Source organism: Bubalus bubalis, chromosome 4 (genome assembly GCF_019923935.1).
Source record: "Bubalus bubalis isolate 160015118507 breed Murrah chromosome 4, NDDB_SH_1, whole genome shotgun sequence".
In the NCBI taxonomy this organism is placed as follows: Eukaryota; Metazoa; Chordata; class Mammalia; order Artiodactyla; family Bovidae; genus Bubalus; species Bubalus bubalis.
Window position 1 is genome coordinate 21,868,149 of NC_059160.1, and position 13,852 is coordinate 21,882,000.

At 44.9% G+C, this 13,852-nt stretch overlaps 1 protein-coding gene across 5 annotated transcripts in view; it reads left to right on the forward strand.

Moving 5' to 3' along the window:
• ETV6 (ETS variant transcription factor 6) overlaps window positions 1–13,852 on the forward strand; it is a 289,838-nt gene that overhangs the window by 238,025 nt on the left and 37,961 nt on the right. For all 5 annotated transcript variants that reach the window (XM_045165309.1, XM_045165308.1, XM_045165311.1 and 2 more), the window contains one exon: window positions 10,311–10,445. In XM_045165309.1, the coding sequence (XP_045021244.1) occupies window positions 10,311–10,445 (135 nt within the window). The remainder of the gene's footprint in view (window positions 1–10,310; window positions 10,446–13,852) is intronic.

A 13,852-nucleotide genomic window follows, 5' to 3' on the forward strand; every position in this document is an offset into this window, starting at 1 on the left:
GAGAACAAGAGTTTGATGAATTATAATTAGTTGAACTATTAAGATACCTTCAGTCAAATACAGTAGCCTCCTTGAACCCCACATTCTCCAACCAATTAAACAAACTACATTTATGCTGTCCACTTTCAGGACAAAGGTCCTCCCTTTTCAACCACTAGACTGAAACAGGGAACATTCAGAATATAGTTTAAGATATCATCTCCAACAGAAGATGTCAAGGTTGAATATAAATGGTAGCTTTTCTTTGAAATAATCTCCTAATCAGGATAGAGCAGGATGACAAATTTATAATATTCACAAAGTTAAAGGAAATGTGTAAAAAAATCTCTATTTTATAAATCTCACCCAGACAGGATTTTTTTACCTAGTCCTTGGGCAACTGGGTAGTTATCACATTAAATGGTCTGGGATGATTTAATTCAAAGGAATTTCATTGAATTTTATGAATTTATTGAATGCCTTGAAATGAATAACTCCAGTTGTTACTTGACCTCTTTGAGACTCTGAGAAAACACATTAATCTGAAGGAACAGACAAGTTAGCATTGATATAACACTCCGATTTAGAGTTATCCATTGCAAGATACTCAGGTGGGATGTATTTATGTATTCCTTACTTAAATGAACAAAATGTTATTAATTTAATTCATATTAGACTTTTTATCAATGCTTTTTAAAAAACAAATGTTCAAAGTTCCTTCAGTTTAATTCAGCAAAAAATGTATTGGGGTTTTACTAAGTAAATGAGTTTTTAACATACTGGAGTGTGATGTTACAAAGTGTTTCTTCCTCTCCAGCCTACCAGAATCTTTTTCTTTGGAAATGTGCTTTGCTTGTGACTTTCAGATATATTAAATTTCTTTTAAAGGTTAAACTTAAATACTGGTCTGTATCTACATATGTTTCCTAGGAAACCAACCTGCCTATTAATCTCTATTAGGCAGTGGTAGGTGGTTTGCTGGCTTGAGTCCACTGGCTGCTTTAGTCTCAGCTCACTGGGTTTCAGGGCATGGGTAACAGAGGGGAATTTTAGCCCTAAAGTGTGGGAGTTCCAACAAACACGACCCTTGACTGAAGATACCCAGAGTTGCCTCTCTCTTCTCTTCCTGTGTCTTTGAGCAAAACAAGCCAAAAATATGTGTATTGCCCATCAGCAAAATGCTCAGATAAATCAATTACAGGAGAGTCACGGAATTTGTTAGCATTTTGCTTATCCCATTGGTGAAATGTTGGTGGTGACTGACTGATCGCTCTGCTATGCAGAGTCATATTTTAACATGTGAAACATCACAGTACTTCCTGTAACTGACAGTGCATACTTATGTCACAATATTTAGATTTTCTCACAAACTTATTCTTTGGTTTACCTTACTTTATCTTCTGTATACAGGTAAAGGCAGTTGTCTTTCTAGATGTCTTCCTGAGTGAGTCTCCTCTTAAATTTTCAGAGACTTCTCTGGTGGTTCAGTGGCTAAGACTCCATGCTCCCAATGCAGGGGGCCTAGGTTCAATCCTTGGCTGGAAACTAGATCCCACATGCTGCAACTAATTAAGATTTCACATACCACAACTAAAAATCCTCCATGCTGCAACTAAGACCTGGCTCAGCCAAATAAATAAATAAGTAAATAATTAAATATATATAAAATATTTATGTTAGATATATATTTTATATATATATAATATCCCAATTTTCCCACAACCTGCTCCCTTTTTTTCCCCAGGATCTCTGTGTCCAAGACATAGATATCAAATAAATTTCAAATATTTGTTCCTAAGTGAAAGAAGAATTTATTTTTATGGTCACAGAAAGCACTCTGTATTAAATTAAAAGATTTGTAATTCAATCAGGCTATAAAAATGGATTGAGTGGAATGCTTGGAAACGCAGATAGAGCAGAGCTGGAATGCTAAGCAGTCCCACGATGGGAATGTTCTTAGACCACCAGTGGGATCTCCCAGGCCTGTGTCTGAGTTGGTGTTTTCACTGTTGAATTTATGAAACTGAAGGGACTGAGGCCTCAGACGTCATTTTGAACCTGTCACGGGCGGGAAAGAGCAGCAGAGAGTTGAATAGTGTCCCTCCCACACCATATATGCTGTTATTTTTTTGTAACTGGTCAGAGGGAAACTAAAATCTCTGAATAAAAACAGAAGAGAGAGAAAAAAGAGAACGCTTTGCACATGTAAGAATGTGTTACTTCTGATTATCTTCGTAGGAGGATGTGTACATAGTAAATTGTCACCTCTGAAAAATGTCAGCTTTTAATAATGTGAAGATTCCGCTTTAAACCTACTGAACTCAAGAAGGTAAACGCCGTGAAACCCTACGGGGAGGGGCTCCGGGTACCCCTGTTGATGACACTCTGCATTGGTCTGATTCTTCTGGAGAATCAGCAGTGTATAATAACTTTAAAACTAATCGTTCCCTTTCAGTGATAACACCATTTTAGGAAAAGAAAAATCCCATGGAAGCAATCCAATAGGAAGTCAAAAAAGATACCCTTAGTAATTCTATTCATGACGGTGAAGACTGGAAATGCCCATACCACCCCCAGTAGGGGACTGACTGGCTTTAAAAAAATATGGAGAATATAAAAATAGAGGAATACACTGTAGCTTTGCAGCCATTCATTGAGTCACTTCAGTAGATCATTACAGGCCTTGTGGATCATGTTCAGAACTTTAAATGTTATTTTAAAAACAGGTGGAAGCCATTCATGCTCTGAAGCAGAGACTGGCATGGTGAAACACAGAATTGAGAAGTGGGATGTAGAGCAGTCGGTAGACACAATGGCAAGTGACCGAAACTAAGACATCCAGCAGGGAAAAGCAAGGGATTCAAGGACTGTTTAGAAGGCAAAGTCTGTAAGTCTTGGTGATGTTGAATGAGAAGGAGAGAGTCAAGGATGAGTCCTGGTTTCTGACCCAGACAGCTGGGGATTTACTGCACTAGAAAGCACCGAGGGTTGTAAAGGCGTTTATGTCGAACACGTAAGACGTGTGGTGCCCGGGTGACAGGCAAGAGGACATGTGTAGGAGGTAACCGAAGGTTCTGAAGGTGAGGAGGGGTGTCTGACTGGAGCAGATGTAGTGGAGACCAGCTGACGGCAGCCATGGAGGGGCTGAGATGACCCAGGAGAAAAGCGATGAGAGGCCTGGGAGCCTTAAAGGATGAGGAAGCAGCGAGAGCAGAAAACCAGGAGACGAGGCGTGTCTGAAGCTGTGGGGTGTTCTAAGCGAGGGGGAGACAGTGACGAGTGCTAATGATGTTGCTGAGAGGCAAGTACATCGCCCTTTGGCTTTGATGACCTGGAGGTGACCTCGGCAAGAGCACCGTTGTACCTTCCTCCCACCTTCCCCCATCCCACCCCTCTGGGTCATCACAGAGCACCAAGCTGCGCTTCCTGAGCTGTATGACAGGTTTCCACTAGCTAGCTATGTTATACCCGAGAAGGCAATGGCACCACCCCACTCCAGTATTCTTGCCTGGAGAATCCCAGGGACCGGGGAGCCTGGTGGGCTGCCGTCTGTGGGGTCGCGCAGAGTCAGACACAACCGAAGCGACTTAGCAGCAGCAGCAGCAGCTGTGTTACACATGGCAGTGCACGTACATCAGTCCCAATCTCCCAGTTCATCCCCTCCCCCACCCCATGTCCACATGTCCATTCCCTACATCTGCATCTCGATTCCTGCAAATAGGGAGGGGATATACGCCCATGGCTAGCTGATTCACTTCCTTGTACAGCAGAAACCAACACAACATTGTAAAGCAACTATACCTCAATTTAAAAAAAAGCACTTTAGAGAGGGTTGGAGTGGAGATCAGAGGGCCCAGAGGAGTGCACGGAGAGGGGCGTAGTGATAACAGAGTTGGACAGCTCTTCGGGAAGTTTGGCTGCAATGGGAAGAGAAACAGGGGCAGCACCTGGAGGGGAAGATGAGGACAGAGTAGGGTGTGTGTGTGTGCGCACGTGTGTGTATGTGTGTGTAGAAGACAGAAAACACTTGAAGCTGCTTAAATGCCAAAGGGAAGAGACGCATAGGAAGAAGTTGACGATATACTGCACACTAGGACAGGGAAAGAAACGGTGAACTAGAAATATGTGTGTGAAATTATGTCCACTGGAAAAAAAATTCCATTCTTATGACTTTATGAAACTTATGTGTGTCCTTGAAAGACAAAAAGTACTGAAGCAGAGCAGATAGTTTCCAGATTTTTTTGGAGACATGTCAGTTAATAATCATCATAATCACAAGGAATACCATCTCCTGAGCACACAAGAGAGCAGACCTGGGGCCAACGCTCATTCACATCATCTCATTTAATCCTCATAACAGCCCTGCCAAGTCTAGGCATTGTTCTCATCTGATACAAAAGAATATTTAAGCCTTGAACTAAGGCTCAAAGAGAAAAGGTAGTTTGCCTCAGGACATGCAGCTGATGAATAGAGGAACCGGGATTCAAACCTGGGACTCCCTTGCTCCAGAGCCCAAGCTCTTTCTTGTAAAAGTAAAGAAACTTAGGTAAGTTTAACCCTCTAAACAGCATCTTTATGTTCTTGGTCTTCAGACACTAGTAAAATTGCTAAGGCAACTTGCAGCAGTTTTGTTCACTCTCTCTACTGCTTGTTTCAAACAAATTACAAATAAAACAATAGAATTTAGGATTCTCGAAGTAGATGCCTAGGTTTTAACACCAAGGTCACTGATACAAAATTGTGTATGTGTTTAGTTTGTGGGTTTCTGTGTGTGTGTATGCATGTATCTAGGAGTATATCTAGGGTTTATAGGACCTGAAGTTATAATGTGAAGACACACAGTTCTAGGTTTCCTTTTTTAAACTTTTTATTTATTTATGGTGTGCCAGCTCTCCGTTGCTGTGCACGGGCCTTCTCTAGTTGTGACAAGTGAGGCTCCTCTCTAGTTGTAGTGTGCGGGCTTCTCATTGTGGTGGCTTCTCTTGTTGCAGAACACAGGCTGTAGGCCGTGTGGGTTTCAGTAGTTGTGGCGAAGGGGCTTAGTTGCCCCATGGGCATGGGGGCTCTTCCTGGACCAGGGATCAAACCCATGACCCCTGCATTGGCAGGTGGATCCTTAACCACTGAGCCTGGCAGGAAAGTCCCTTAGGTTTCCTTTCATGGGACTATGCAAACGAAGGCCCCTGAAACTCACTGGCTTCACAGCAAACCCACCTGTGCATGTGGATACGTGAACCATGTGTGTATGCCTGAAGATAGCGGGAGAAACCAACAAAAGCTATTGTCCCTTAAACAATAGCCTTGGTTTCATTGCTTAGTACAATGGAAGCATCTTTTAGGGTTAGTACTAGTTATGTCTTTTCTGGGAAGACAGGGAAGATTTATCAAGGATTGAACAGGCCAAGAGTTTCTTGAACAAGTGCCTTGAATTCAGGCCAGTGGTCATTCGCTTTGTTAGATATGTAGCACTATGGCTCATGGTCTTTATACAGCAGGCAAATAAATATAACTTCTTTTTAAATATCTTCTTTATTCCAGAGATCTTTTTGTTAATGTCACTTTTGAGATGTCATCTCCTGTGTGTATGAAGATTTTCAGAATGTAGCCAGAAAGCATACTGGCTGCTGGAGGAACTGGGGGCCAGTGAAGATGGAAAAGGATGGGGGGGCACCTTTATTTATTTAGGAAACGGTTGCAGACGGGACACACATGCTGTGCTGCTCCAAACGCCAAAAACTAGGAACCGAGGTACATGAGATTACAGAGGACGCCAGCTTCCAGCCCAACAGAAGAACCTTCTAGCGACTAGAGCTGTCCAAAAATGGTTTGCTTATGCTGTGGCTGGCTGCCCGTCATGGAAGTACTCAGCCAAAGCTACTTCTTGGCAGGGGGCTTTTGCTGAACACAAGTTCGAATCCATCTAAGAAACTTGTAGAATGCTAAGATTCCAAGTCATTATCGGCCACAAAATATTCCTGCCAGGCACACACAGCGACACACGCAGTGGGTTGGTTTTGCCCCCGAGTAGTGATGTTTGTGCTAAGCCAGCCACGTTCCCCAGCTGAGCTCCTGGTCGCCAAGGAAACATGTCTGTGGATGGACTGGTTCAGTACTCTGCGGTCTTAGAAATACGTGTTTCCCTAACCTGGGACCCTGGGCCCAGGCTCCCAGCCTTTAGCTGGCCGTCACAAGAGTCACTTCTGAATGCTGTCTTACCAGTTCTTGCAATTTAGGTAAGGAACTGGCCGAGCTCTGCCTGACCTCCTCTCCCCACTCACTCAGAGAGAAGCCTTCTCTGCCTGGCTCCCTTTGCCAATTTTGGGATGAAAGGCTGCAGAGAGGCAGCACAAGGGCCTGGGGAAGTACAGGGCAGAGCACAGGTTGGTCCCGCTTAGCCCATCAAGCCAGGGTGAGGCATCCGGAGAGACCAAGATGGGGAAATGACCTCAGTCCACCTTGCCCTTTCTGAAAGGGAACATAAACATGACCATGACCCAGACACTCCTGCTTTGTTCTCCCTCAGGATCCACAGGTCTGTCCTAAACTTTTCAGTAATATCTGCAATAATAGTGGAGATAGTGGCGGTCACACAGCAACTGGTGTTTGCTGGGTTCTCACTGTTTGTCAGATGCTGTGATGAGTGTATTACATGATTACCTCGTTGGCTCCTCATAGGCACCCTGAAAGGTAGTGGTGGTTGTTCAGCTGCTCAGTCATGTCCAACTCTTTGTGACCCCAGGATTGTAGCCTGCCAGGCTCCTCTGTCCATGGGATTTCTCAGGCAGGAACACTGGAGTAGGTTGCCATTTCCTTCTCCAGGGGCTTCCCTGGTGGCTCAGACAGTAACACATCTGCCTGCAATGTTCAGTCCCTAGGTCAGGAAGATCCTCTGGGGAAGGAAATGGCAACCCATTCCAGTACCCTTGCCTGGAAAATCCCATGGACGGAGGAGCCTTGTATGCTGCAGTCCATGGAGTCGCAGAGTTGGACACAACTGAGCGACTTCACTTTCCTTTTCTTTCTCCAGGGGATCTTCCCAACCCAGTGCTCGAACCCACGTCTCCTGCATCGGCAGGCAGGTTCTTTACCACTGAGCCACCTGGGAAGCCCTCCTGGGAGGAAGATGCTACTGTGCTGTGTTGTGCTTAGTCGCTCAGTTGTGTCTGACTCTTTGTAGCCCCATGGTCTGTAGCCTCCCCAGGGTCCTCTGTCCATGGACTTCTCCAGGCAAGAATATTGGAGTGGGTTGCTATTCCCTTCTCCAGGGGATCTTCCCAACCCAGGAATTGAACCCAGGTCTCCCACATTGTGGGCGGATTCTTAACTGAGCCACCAGGGAAGCCCAAGAATACTGGAGTGGGTAGCCTATCCCTTCTTCAGGGGATCTTCCTGACCCAGAAATTGAACCACCTCCTGCATTGGAGGTGGATTCTTTACTAGCTGAGCTATCAGGGAAGCCCAGATGCTGCTAATACTGCCGTTTTACAGATGAGGAACTGATGCCTGGAGAACTTAAAGGACATCCGCTTTGTTGACTCGCTTTCTCTGTACCCACAGAGAAAAGGAAAGAAAGTGATGGCCGCTCCCCACTCAGAGCCCTTGGAGTGACCTCCAAGGAGGGGCCAGGTGTCACGTGCACCCAGACCCTGCTGCTGGACATCCTCCTCTGAGGGGAACGTTTGCATTTCGCAGAAAGTTCAGAGACCTGCTCAAGGTCGCCTGGTGCAGTGAGGCTCGTCCCGCAGCCCAGGCCCCAGGGCCCTCCCCGCACACCACTCTGCCTCCAAACCTGCAGAGTCCACCACCCTCACACACACTCAATCTGCATTTCCTGGCCTCCCCTTTCTAAACGGGCACATTAATTACTGCCCATTTTTCTTAGTAATCATCTGGAACGCTTTTTTTTTTTTTTTTCAGGGTTTTCATTTTCTCTCGGGCTACTACCGAAATAAAGCTTTGCTCAAACCCACGGGATAGAACACCAGCTATGCGAGGCCATGTAAATGGGAAAAGTTCAGGAAGACATTTACGCTAAACCCCAAGAAACAAAGTGTTGATTAGGGACTTATTTTTGTGAGCGATTAAAATATGAGTCATTAAAATAGGACGGTATTTCAGGCTCTGTATCCTCATCTCGTCAGCAACAGCATCACCATGACTACTGGGTCTGAATTAGATGAGCTCCAGAGCCTTTCCCAGCCGCTCACGGTTGTGTCATCGTTCTCCCTTATACACACAACGCTCTCAAGTCTGGTTCAGAACACCTCTGCCGCTCCTCGCCCGTGTCAATGAAAGGAAAGACCCAGTGACATAAGGCCTTCCGTTCTTAAAGGCTTTTTGCTCTGTTTGATCACAGCCATAAAGAGTGTCAGTAAAAGTGTTGTTCAGTTGTGTCCAACTCTTCTTGACCCCTTGGACTGTAACCCACCAGGCTCCTCTGTCCATGGGATTCTCCAGGCAAGAATACTGGAGTGGGCTGCCATGCCCTAACAGGGGCAGTAAGTTATATGAATGTAACGACCAAAATTCGAAGATAGAGGAAGAAACAAAAGTGAAACCCAAGGGAATCTTAGAGATCACTTAGGATGGGGTATTATGGAGCTTTATTTGGTACAGATAGAAAAGGTACAGAAGTTTGCAGAAACAAAGGAATTCATTTGGAGTGTTTCTCAGGTTCAGACTGAGTTGGAGGGGAAAAAAAATAAAAAGTTTAGCCATAGCCCAAAATATGCAGTTAAATTAAGTTGTTAATTAAAGTATCTGTTAAAAATGGCTAAAATTAGAGACAAAAAGCCCATTGTTTGGTACAATTGTTGACTGCGTATCTGTGTGTGGAAGGGCGTAGGGGGACAGTCAGAAAAGCCTGCGGTATTTTTAAGATTAATCACCCACGTCGAAGGGGTGTTGAGGCACCCACCTGCGTTTTTGAACTTGGAGTTAAGTCAAAGGGGAGGGACAAGATCAGAACAGCTTTTCTTTCTTTCCTTCCTTTTTTTTTTTTTTTTTTTTTTCTAATTAACTACTCAGTGTACACTTCAAATACAAAATATATCAGCACAGAAGGCCCCCAGTTCAAACCAGCCCCTACCATCCTCTGTGAGAGGCTGACATCCAAAGATGATTTTTAGAGATGGTGGAACCTGGGAGCAATGCCTGTGTATATTTTTAGAAGGAAGCATAAGTTTTAGCTTCCCAGAATATGCTAGTTCATTATAGGGTATCTTTAATATTAATAGTTAGCACCTCTGATTGGACTTGTAAATTTTTTTTTTCCGTATTTATTCTTTTCCTGCCTGGGATTGGGGTGGATTAGAAAAAGGCACTTTTTTTTTTTTTTTTTTTTTTGGGAAGATTTCTATGAAGAATCCATGAGTTGTCATTGAAACATTAAAACTTTTCATCCTTAATGACTTTATCTTCTTTGAATAATCTGAAATGGAAATAGATACAAAAAGGATTTTTTTTAAATAAAAGGAATAGCAATAAGTTGGGACAATTTAAGTTTCCAGTAAAGTCTGGTACATGCCTATGACAGGCTGTTATATTGCAGTTACTAAAGCAGTTGAATGATGTGGAGAGAAAAAGATACTCAACTATGATAAACTTGATTCTAATTCTATAACTATATCATATACTGTTATTGTTGTTCAGTCGCTCAGTTGTGTCGAACTCTTTGCAACCCCATGAACTGCAGCACACCAGGCTTCCCCATCCTTCACCATCTCCTGGAGTTTGCTCAAACTCAAACTCCTGTCCATTGAGTCAGTGATACCATCCCGCCATCTCATCCTGTCACCCCCTTCTCCTCCTGCCCTCAAACTTTCCCAGCATCAGGGTCTTTTCCATTGAGTCAGTTCTTCCCATCAGGTGGCCAAAGTATTGGAGCTTCAGCTTCAGCACCAGTCCCTCCAGTGAATATTCAGGTTTGATTTCCTTTAAGATTGACTGGTTTGATTTCCTTCCTGTGTAAGGGACTCTCAAGAGTCTTCTCCAGCACCACAGTTTGAAAGCATCAATTCTTCAGCAAAAACATACTATATATAGTATTAACAGGGTTCTTGTTTCTTAGGAATAGGATTATAGATAACTTTTGTTTTCTTTCTCCCTTCCTATTCCTTTTTTGTATTTGACTTTCATAATTAAAAAGTTTTTTAAAAGTCCCACACGGCTCTGACCTTCTGAGTATTAGTGCCACATCCTATCCCCTGTAAGCTCCCCGTGGACAGACCTACCTTCCTCAACACTTTGCCAGGCGCAGAGTCAGAGCTCAGCAAATAGTTGTTGAACGGAACACTCCCATTTCCTTGTTTCTCTCTCCTTTTTCTCTCCAGGTGATGTGCTCTATGAACTCCTTCAGCATATTCTGAAGCAGAGGAAACCTCGGATTCTTTTCTCACCGTTCTTCCACCCCGGAAACTCGATACATACGCAGCAGGAAGTCATCCTTCACCAGAACCATGAAGAAGGTACCCGGGAGGCGTCTCTCTCGTCCGAGATGTAGCCCAACCCCAAAGCTTCCGCTGTCTCTGTGTTCTTATTCACGTGATTCATTTTTCATTTGACCAACATTTATTGAGTACTGACTGTTTGAGACCCTAGGGGAAATGCCAAGGTGAATAATCAGATCTCTCTTTGGTTCTCTGCAACTCCCAGTCTCATGGAGGAGATGAGATAGATACGCATGTCAATAACAAAGAATAGCTATAACAGGCACCCTAAAGAGACGATGGAAGGGGAGATGACAGCCAGTGCAGGCATCAGGTTCAGCGTCATGAAGGAGGTGACCTGCAGGACTCCTTGAAGGTCTGATAAGCAGGAATGAAGTGGGGGAATATTCCAGGAGGACCCAAAATGGAGTTAGAGAGCAATCTCTAACTGGAATTGAGAGCAATAGAATAGAGAGCAATCACATACCTTTGATGAAGAAAGATTTCAAACAGACCCCAAATAGGGAGAATAAACTAAGGAGAGCCCTGTGAGCCACCCCCCTGTCTCAACAGTGATCCACATTTTGCTGCTGTAGAACCAGTCCAAGGAGGTAAGATTAGAAGCAGGATGTGGAGGACTTTGATTTCTGGGCTGTGGAGCAAAGTAATGGGGAGTCATTGAAGATTTTGAGCAGAGGGTCACATATGCTGGGGGAAGAAAAGAGACCCAAACCCTGTGAACTCGATGGGGGTCCGGGGGGGGGGGTCTCGTCCTCATGCTCCAGAGGCAGCATCTTGCCATGTGTTCGGTGGGAGGGCTTAGTTCAGACGTTCCAGGCAACGCTCTGCTCTGGCCAGTTACATGGTTCTTATCAAATTACTGGTAGAAAACAGAACAAAAGACCAGGATTGAATTGTGGCCCCGGACAGAGTTCCACAGCAGGTGTTTGGGGACAGAAATAGGGTGTAAAAAAATCTTCCTCTGCTCCCTGTTCTGTTAAACTGCAATGTATCAGGCCTCCTGGGAGCATTTCCTCCACATCTTTCTGCCTGAATTGGAAACCAAAGTAATTCTTTTAAATGTATCCTTCAGACCAGATTATGAGGGGCCTAAAACCCTGTGTTTTTTGTTTGTTTGTTTTTCTAGAGGCATTTCCTTAAACTGATGGAGCATCCCCCAGAGCAGCACTATTTTTGTTTCATTGTTGGCAAATTAAAAAATGAGAAGTTATGTGTTTTCTTAATTAACACTTAACAAAACAGAGCCTGGCTCCAGGCGACCTGACCGGCATCTCTTTCGTGTGCCAGGCATTTCACAGTGGGTTCCCTCGCCTCCGTGATGGAGAATAAACCTGTGCTTCTTGCAGGCTCCCTGCCTGTGCCTCTCAGCCTGTCTTCCCCCAGCGTTACCTTTGCTGAATTTAGCTGCTGCCTCTCAGTCCCAGTTTGGTTTCTCTGCTCTTTTACCCTTCCTGCCCTATACATTTGCATAGTAGCCAATAGCTACTCCAGAGAACAGGAGGTGCGTTTACTGAAGCTTGATATTAGGGCAAGAAGCAGAGTATGTAGGCTGCGTCTTCAGATACAAAATGTGTGTGATGGCTTGTTGCAGGTGGTGCGTGCCTGCTGAGTCACTTCAGTTGTGACCAATTCTTTGCGACCCCATGGACTATAGCCCACCAGGCTCCTCTGTCCATGGGGATTCTCCAGGCAAGAATACTGGAGTGGGTTGTCATGCCCTTCTCCAGGGGATCTTCCCAACCCAGGGATTGAACCCTCATCTCTCATGCCTCCTGCATTGCAGGCAGGTTCTTTACCATTAGTGCCACCTGGGAAATCCAGCTGGGGCCGGGGTTGTCTTATTTGTTTTCTCTTTGTCCTTTTGTCGGTTTTCTCTCTCTTTTTCTCATTATTTATAAAAAGGAAAATTCCTATTTGGAATTTCTCTTCCCCTTTTTATCCTCAGCTGTGATTGGTGGCCGATGGCCTCACCTCATGACAACTCCCCCCTCCCCTCAGCCTGACCTGACTTCTGAGCAGGTGTGTTTGTTGTTCTCATTGGCAGGAGCCACTCGGTAGGGAATGCCAGCCCCTCTCCGAGCCCGTCTCCCACCAAGAAAATACAAATGCACTACCAAACATGCCCTAGTGAGCTATGCCCTCAAGTGCTGTGCTGTTGGCAGTAGTGAGCTCAGCAGGTAAAAAGATGGAGCTAAGGAGGCCAAGGTCAAGGGCTGATCAATCGCCCTGTGGACCAGATAGCTCTGCTTCAGACCTGCCCTTAAAAGTAGCCCCTTCTCAGAGACGGTTCCTTCAAGCTGTTGGCCAAGAATCATGATCGTGCTACCTGCCCTGCTCCTCCACCTGCTCTCACATAAGCAGGTGGACACACAGAAAGGAGCCTAGGTCTCTGTCAGATGGGATCACGTGAGAAGAGCTGTACCAGCCACAAGGTGATATGAGGAGCCTGCCGGCCCCCAGAACTCCAGATGTATGGGTGGATTTGGCGACAAAAAGGGACCAACTGGAGAGGTGAATGGATGTGTACAAGGTCCCTACCTCCAACCACCTTTCCTTTCTTTTCCATCAAAAAAAATATATATCCAGTTTAACATGAGTTGGCCCTAGGATCAATACTGTTATATCATGAATGAAAGAAAAACTGTTAGTTGCTCAGTCATATCTGACTCATTGCCACCCCCATAGACTGTAGCCCCCACCCCCAGGCTCCTCTGTCCAAAGAATTCTCCAGGCAAGACCACTGGAGTGGGTTGCCATTCCCTTCTCCAGGGGATCTTCCCGACCCAGGCATCGAAGCTGGGTCTTGCATATTGCAGGCAGACACTTTACCATCTGAGCCACCAGGGAAAACTGGTAACACATTAATATGGGCATGTGTTAACATACAGAAAGATCTGATCTTGGGGGGAGAAAGTTTGTAAAGTAAAATTATAAGCATCCAATATTACATCCCTAATGATTTGTGTTACATAATTGGGGTTACAGAACAACGTAAAAGTGTGTTGCTGTTGACTTGACACAGAGCTGAGAATGAAAGAACAGGACACTCCAGAGAGAATCAACTCAGCCCCTCAACAGGCTGGCACTGTGAGGCATGCAGAGACATGGAAACACAAAGCTTCATTCACTCCTCCACCCCACCTCCCCCAGTGTCTTCACCTCATCACTGCCATCGACTTGACCAATTCAGACATTCATGATTTCACAGCGGGAATTTACATCACAGGACAAGCGTATCTTGTTTATCCCAGCAACAGTTCCTTGCAGATACCCCAAGTGAATACATTACACTGCAATCTCGCCTTCTGTACCAGCATCCGCATGCAGTGCCAAGCCAGGAGGTCACTGTTAGCTCAGAGGCTCTGATGGGAGAGAAAGGTGACCTATGAATTCAGATCTTTCATTTTGTAAACATTCATTGTCTC